Source organism: Loa loa (assembly GCF_000183805.2).
Source record: "Loa loa unplaced genomic scaffold supercont3.2, whole genome shotgun sequence".
Classification (NCBI taxonomy): Eukaryota; Metazoa; Nematoda; class Chromadorea; order Rhabditida; family Onchocercidae; genus Loa; species Loa loa.
The window spans coordinates 789,199-797,388 of record NW_018108182.1 but is presented as its reverse complement, the minus strand read 5'-3'; the positions used below and the strand labels follow the sequence as shown (position 1 = coordinate 797,388).

The 8,190-nt window shown below is 30.6% G+C and overlaps 2 protein-coding genes across 2 annotated transcripts in view; one reads left to right on the top strand and one right to left on the bottom strand.

The window, feature by feature from the left end:
- Positions 1-541: 541 nt before the first annotated feature.
- Positions 542-728, top strand: LOAG_10661 (hypothetical protein; the record flags this gene model as incomplete). Its single annotated transcript, XM_003146185.1, has 1 exon — positions 542-728. A coding segment is annotated over one exon (187 nt), but the record flags the coding sequence as incomplete, so codon positions are not given.
- Positions 729-5,590: 4,862 nt separating this feature from the next.
- LOAG_16401 (hypothetical protein) overlaps positions 5,591-8,190 on the bottom strand; it is a gene marked incomplete at its 5' end in the record, with an annotated part of 5,903 nt that continues 3,303 nt past the window's right edge. Inside the window, 4 exons of the mRNA XM_020449053.1 lie at positions 5,591-6,496; positions 6,646-6,764; positions 7,174-7,255; positions 7,563-7,787. Coding sequence (XP_020307509.1) covers positions 6,458-6,496; positions 6,646-6,764; positions 7,174-7,255; positions 7,563-7,787 — 465 coding nt within the window. The 3' untranslated portion in view covers positions 5,591-6,457. The remainder of the gene's footprint in view (positions 6,497-6,645; positions 6,765-7,173; positions 7,256-7,562; positions 7,788-8,190) is intronic.

The window sequence follows — 8,190 nt, the reverse complement described above, 5'->3', positions numbered from 1 at the left end:
ATATATATATATATATATATATATATATATATATATATATATATATATATATATATATATATATATATATATATATAAAAGTAATATTTCCTTGAAATGATGGAATATTATTGTTACTGCATGCATACATACGTGCATGCATACATACGTGCATGCATTACGTGCATGGACATACGTTTGGAAATCATTATTGCTATCGCGCAAATTACTACATTTGTGCATGTGCTTGATAAGCATCTTCAAATATATGCTGCGATTCAATAAGACTTGAATTTCTCTGAAATTGGAGTATACTCAAATGAAAATTAGATGTCATCTTTCTTAATCATCATGCAACTTGAAACTCTCTACTAGTTATAATGGTTGATATATATCAACCGGATGGAATATGAAGAGGTTCGTGATGCATGCATGCATGGGTATGTAAGAACATGCAAAATAAATGGAGGGTAAGGATAGTGCATGCGGAGACATGCAAAGTGTTGGATGAATAAAAGAGAGGCACCGGGAGTGGGTAGGGTACTGGAGGGGCTAATTACAGGGCGACACAGTTGTCAACTCCCTATTGTTCCCCTTTTCCGTCTCTCCTCGGTGAGGTAGATGTACCCCAATTAGCCACAGGTCAACCCAAGCAAACCATCATATCCTCTCCGCGTCATCATGATGATGACATGAACATACTAGGAGCATTGCGGAGCGGTAAAATTGAGGGATTTCTCAACAAATAAATTATGCTAAATATATGTGAATGTATTCCTACCATTAAATGTCATCCATTTTTATCTACTCATTAAATTGATACGTACTTATTTGGTTATAGCATTTCAATTGATGAAAAAAAAGAAAAATTAAATTTCGGTAGGAGGAACACAACTGAATAGGTCAATAAACTTCAAAAATAAGCCATACACTCTTTTTTTTTCTCATTTCTTTTGAAAGTAAAACTTAGACGGTCTAATTAACAAAGAAAACGTTCTTCGGTTAACAAAAAAAACGAAAAAAAGGAAAATTGTACTCTTTATGATAGGAAATTTTAATTATTTTTCACATATTAAGTTTCAACAAATTATTTATAAAAAATTGCAAAAGTTTGTCACAGCTGCACGCTCCTAAATGATTTCGAATTATAAATTAATTTTAATTTTTCGTAAAAACTTTTAAAATTCTGAAGAAAATTTTACCACAAAACAAAAAAATTTCAGGTTATTGAAACAATCGTTGATTCGATCAGATTCATTAAGGAAGGAACTTTCGATAGAGAGTTAGAAATAGTATTTGAATTTTAATTGATCTATTTTTGGTCTTATATTTTTCATGGTTCATTTAGCATGTTTTTGTTTGAATGTTTGTTTTTCCGGAATTTTTTCCATCAATACTTGGCTCTAAATGAAAATCAAAATTACAAATTAAAATTTAAAAGTAACCTTTCTGCTAATTTTCAATTGTTTAACTCATTTCCTTTCTATCTTTCAAAAGAGAAATGACCAAAGTCTAGTGAAAAAAAAAAAAAACTTCTATTAATGGACATCAACAAATATAAAATCTTCTCTTCAAATTATCATAGATGGATTTGAATTGCTTTTTTAACGTTTAAGAAATATAGTAACACCTCCTGCTGTATAGTTTTAGCGGAAATAAGTATTAACTGAACAAGTAAGTAAATTAGCTTATCCTTTAAACAAATTAAATAAATGAAATTTAATTTAATTAAGATCAATTGATTAACTTTGCGAAAGTAATTAATATTTTAGGTTGAGTTGTATTATGCTATACTTTTGCATCCTCTATTGTCATTTAATATAAATTTAAAGATAAATGCTTCCCTTTTATAGTTCATTTTATACGACATTATAAAACTTTCCTTTTGAGCATTTTGCATAATAATAGTTGCAATTTTTAGTGATGAAGGGAAAAAAACATAAAAATAAAAAAAGGAAGGAGAAGAAGAAGGGAAAAAGGGAAGAAAATGGCAGAACAATAGATGGGTTTTCGTGTTACCTTTTGCTTAGTTCAATACCTTGATGAGTAATATGTAGTGCTTATTTTACAAAGCTTACAAAGAAATTTCAGCCTTCTTCCTCTTTTCAATTCTCCCTTTCTCTCTCTCCCTCTCCCTCTCTCTCCCTCTCTTCTTTTTCTTCACCTTCTTTTTTTTTCCTTCTGCAAAATGAATTATTTGCAGAATAGTAACCAGAAATTCGTCATTTTTTATTGAAATTATCGAGACAAGAAGATGCTTTCAAATCTTTGATTACAATCATTGATCAAAGAAACGGGCATATGAAGGGGAATGGGTATGAGGGACTTAAAAAAAGGAACTTGATTACTTAATTCTTTGTTTTTCATATTTTCTATCTTATCAAATTAGTATATTTGAAGATAGGACTGAACAAGCACTTTTATAAATATTACTTATAAAAAAAGAAAACGTTATAATGCATAAAAAAGAAAAAGTTTTCATCCTGTTAGATTTTGCATTGATGAAAATTTGATTTTTTGCAAAAAATCAATTGAATTCTTTCTTCTTTTTAATTTCGAGTAACGATATATACGTATTTTATTCAGAATTTGACTTGAATATTATAATTCTGATACATTTCACCATCAAATAACCATAAATAATTAATGAATTTTGATAACAATTGTTTATTTTATTCAACAAAATAGCATTAAACTTTTTTCCTTTTTTTTTGGACAGATAAAAATTGGAAATAGTAAACGACATCCTTTGACAACATTTAACCATCAAATAAATCATCCAGAAAATTCATAAAGATAGAAAATTGAAATTGGATAATTTTGAGTAAGAATGATTCATCAAAGTTCAATCCACTAATTAGCTATGGTGTTATGTATGTTTCAATGAACAATTATGATTAAATACATCCCAAATAGCAGTAATATCAGAATTGTCCCATTATCCATGATCATTGACCGTGATTTGAACATTCTTATTGTTTCTGCATTGATAGTTCCGAATAAGTAATAATTAGTTTTCCTGCTTCTGCTGGTATCATTCATTATTACTTTTACTAATTATTATTGTTATTATTGCTATCACTGCTGAAATATGATGAACTCGAACGGATAGATTAACTTTAACTTAGAGAAAAATACTTAACATCTAATTGCTAATTAACATTGAGCTGATCAAATAACATTTGAAATTTTCCAAAGTTTCAAAATAATAACTTATGATGATTTCATCTAGAATAATTACAACAGATTTTTGATCGTTGATGTTTGAAATTGATCGGAATTAGTGCACTGAATTGTTTGAAAGTTAGCGTAGGGATTTTAATTTTTTGAATTTTTGACAAAATTCCATTCCCAAATAATTCATATTTCATTTTTAATGCTTTTAATATTTAGTAAAAGTAATAAAGAAATTGAATATTACCACAATTACTTATTACTTATTATCAACCATACGACTATTAGTATTCCTACCAACACCTGACTGTTTCAGCTAGCAATCATGTCCTAAAGAAAAGTATAGTTGGAAACAATAGAACCACCTGTTTAAGCTATACATAGTTTTTATTCAATACTTTCCCCGTTCATTGAAGCATTTGCAAATGATCGGATAATCATACTCTCTTGCCCTCTTCTTTCATTCATTTCAACCTTTATAAATACCATTTTCATTAAGCTGAAAATGAGTAAGCAAATTATTTTCGTTACCATTCTTCCAATACAATAATAATTCATGAAATTCTGCGCAATTATTAAATAGCTCTTTTCTAAATTTTATCAAAAAAAAAAAATTAAAACAATAATTTTACTGTAAAGAAAAAACTATTACTTTTCATTGAAATGAACGAAATTTGTTGAAAATTCTCAGGTAAATTTCAGAGGAATATGAACTTTTTCCTGCAAAGATAATATTGTAATAGCCTGTAAATACATAATGCAGTAATCTTAATGAAACAATCCATTTGTACAGTAATCCGAAACATGAAGAAATACATTAATCTACAATAACAACAACGAACCAACCGTATTATAGTGCTGTCTTATCTCAGCTAGAGAGGATTTAAGGGATTTTTCGAGCGGTTGTTGTAAATTGAAGAGTAAAGGAGCACTACTACTACTACTACTACTACTACTACTACCACTACTAGTAGTAGTAGTAGAGTAACATATGTTTATGTGTCTCAAAACTGATGATTGAGATGATGAAGTACTTCAACATCCTCTCCATCAATATGTCTTCATGTTCTGTCCATTCAGAATGAAGAGGGGCGAAAGAGAGGTTTGGTTAAGTGTTTTCGATTGGTCCATATCTTGACACTTTTTTTTTTTTTTCAAAGGTATATTTGGAGAAAATTTTGTAATATTTAAATATTATGTGATAAATTCTTTCTTGTCATATGTCCATTAAATATTAATAATTTACGAGATAAAACATTGTTAAGAGTGTATGGAATTACTGTGATAATGAAGAAATATTTGAGGATATTGTTAAATCGTTTTGTAACAAAAGTTTTCTTTTTATTAAATAAAATCATTTTTAATTGGTCAATATAATCCTAAGTTGAAAAACTACAGTAATCAGTGATTGCTTGTTGAAGACTTTTAAAAAAGCTAAAGAAGATTAGGAAGATAATTGAGTAAATAAATATGGGATGCATAAAGGGAGGAATGAAAAGTGAACAATACTATAAAACTGCAAAGATAAGAGAGCAACAGGAAGAAGAAAATTAATTAATTGTTGTTTGGGAGGATTATAATGAGATTATGATTGATAAACAGTGAGGAGTTTTTGGAAACTTTCGGTAATCATATCAACAGATTGATAAATAAATGATAAACATTCACTTACTCTCACTTTCATCCTCAATGGTTTAACAAAATAAAAGCTAAACTTATCAGTGATTCAAGAATTATCAACTGAGAATGATACTTATCAATTCAGTGTTCTGGTTGGATAGGATAATAAGCAATTCAGTTGATAAGTAAGGAGTCGCTAAACTTCTTCAAACAGCTGTTTTGCATAGAAAATTCTGCTTTAATAATTGTTTAAAATGATGATTTTATGAGCTTAAAACTAAAATTTGCAAATTCAAATATTAAATGAGACATTAGGCATAGCTGTGATATTGTGTAAACAGTTAAATACAGAATTCCCAGTACTATGCAACAAGCCTAATTACATGTCATATTAATGTCATGCTACAAGACTTTAACCTAATGCACATTGTTAGCTGTTTGAAGGAGAAATCCGAAATAAGCTCGATTGGATTGTCCTCAACGCAAATTATTCGAATAAGGATTCAGTTATATATGACGGAGATTAAACGAATATACCGCTCAAGCTGCACCTAATTACCATCCAATAACATGGGACCTTGTTACCCTGGGGAAGTGTATTCTGAATCCGCTATAACCACTATGGATGCTGGATAAACTAGTACATTTGGTTTTCGAAAACAACTAAGTCTACCAGGGACTATCACAACATCATGCAGTTTCTTTCTTTTTTTTTTAAACTAGCATATGATGAAAATGATAAGCTACAGTTGACACCAAAATCTACACTAATAGTTACAAGCAATATCAAATACATTATTAACACAGGTTGATAATAGTTATCATAAGATTTTATTCAAATTAACGCTCATTGACATGGCAAAAATCATAACTGTTGCATGTCGGCATTTTATCACGGAGAGATGGATACTGTACCGTCTTGAATAAATTCAAGGATCAGTTTTGTATCCGAAGGTATTTCAAGCTAGCCGAAGAAATCTATACAACCACCAACAGAACCAATAAAATTTAACGACACATAACAAATCATCGACGACAGTACCATAACATGAATGGACAAATAGGCGATCCACTTCAAAGAAAATATAGAAACATACGACCTTATTGTTTCATCTAGGAACAATAGCGGTACATTTAAGGTGTTAGTAATTACGTCACAGATGTTCGTTCCTCTCAGAGGACTTCTTTTATCGGTATGCCTGTTATGTGCGAGGAAGATAGGAGAACAAGAACGCTACTGATGTACCTGAATATCCCTCACCTGTACAATATGGTAAAAGATACGAATGATCAAAACAGCAACACCTGTCAAATTTCTGTTGACAGGATTAGTCAGTACTGTCACCTTAATATTTTGTTTGTCATTTGTTTCAACAAAAAAACCGACAATGCAGAGAAACTAATAAATGAGCGGTTGTAAAACAATCACTCCCAACAAAAAGGAAACAACTTATCTTGCAGAGAGCCTTTAAATAAGATAATCATTCGACGAACTCTCAGTAGTCTTTGAAACAAGGTATTATTAAAATCCTGCCACGTAAAATCCATTCCTTTGCACTTGCACAGTTACATTTGCATGGAAAGCAAAACAATGAATTTTATCAATAAGAAAATATATTTTTCAATAAACGAAAAAAAAAGAGAACTGATAAAGACGAGAAGTTTATCAGGAAGTATTTGCTTCTCAAATTTTGTTGAAAGCGACGATGTCGACACTTTGTACCTGAAATTACAAGGAGCAATGAAAAGTGAAACTTTATTGTGACATGGATTTCAATTCTGCGAAAACGGAAAAAAAGGAAGTGAAGAAAAGAAGAAATGGAATGATAAACAAGAAAAACAAATTAAAGCTTAGAAATAACAAAAACGCACATGGTCTGATACTTCGTCGGTTATCTGTTCGATAAGATCATCCACAGAAACTTTTTCATCTTCCACAACGCAGATAATTTGAAGCACTTTAATACCGTAGGCAAGCGGGATCAATTTTGCTGGAAAAGAGAAGTAAAACAAAGCTCTTCCAGTAATACTGAATTAAAAACTATCCGGATGTGTTCCACAAATAAAAATGGAAGCCGGTTAACGTACGTTTGCTTCATTTCAAAGAGTGGTGAAAAGCATGTTGATCAGACGTATCTTTGATTACAGTAGAGCCGTATCATAGTAACTTAAATTATAGATTATGCAAAAATTCGATCAAAACCATTTCATACCATAGATCCCCTTTCCTTCTTTGAATCCGTCAAAAAAAAAAGATAGAAAGAGGGATGAAAAAATGGATTTCCATTCAACATACTTCCTAATTATGATAGCATGACTGGATGCCTTCAAATGGATATTTAGTTATAGGTAAAAAGTTTTTCACATTTATAAGCAATAACTTCACAAATGAAAACTGACCACCACCCCAGACGAGACCATCTTTTTCAATCCTCCTTACAAGTTTCGCCATTTCTTGCATATCTGTCGTGTCGTCCCAAGGCTTAAAATTAAGCATTATGTGAAAATGAGAAAAAAAAAAACAAACATAAACGAAAACACAATCTTCTTGATCTTTATTTAAAAGGAAATTTTTTGGAACTGATACTAAGTAACACAAGAGATTCGATATATGTCTGCAACATTCCTGCTTCTAAAAATGCCATCTAAACTCAAGTGTTAAAGGAAACTTGCTAAATTTCAAGAACTGCGTGACTATTCAATGTATTGTTTCTTCCGAGGTAATAACATCTGCCATCGAAACAAAGAAAACGGCTTATTTTTAGATCTAGAATAATGAAAAAGCCTACTTTCACATCCAAAATAATAGAAGATTTGGCAATGCATTCTGGTTTCTTTGCTTTTTTCTCAGCATAAGCCTTCAGTCTCTCCTGCTTGACACGTTCTTTTTCTGCATCTTCCTCCTCATCCGATGATCCAAATAAATCAAAATCATCCTCCTTCGATGCTTGTAGTGGTTCCTGAATTTCCGATGACGACTGCTTTGTCAGGGCAGATAGAGGGATATCACTACCCTAAAACAACAACAAATATATAACTAACAAAGTCATTCAGACCTCTGAAGTTTTAAAAAGTTCAAAAGATTCTGAAAAGTATCAATATTAACAATTTAGTTAGTTACATCTCGAAAAAAAAAAGACAAATACAGCGTTTGGGAAGGAACGTGAATCTCTACAACCACATCAATGAAAAGAGTTCAAGACGTCGTGCTCCACTATTACATTAACAAGATATCACCATACCACTTCTTTGGGCTATTAAACAAATAAAGATAAAGATAAAACATCAAATGCAGAAAACACGAATCTTCAACGAGAACAATTTATTCGAAAACGAATGCTGAAAAGACACAAAGACTGAAAATCTTTCAAACTAAGTCACAATCATTTCTAGATGTTGTTCGGTGAAACAATCACT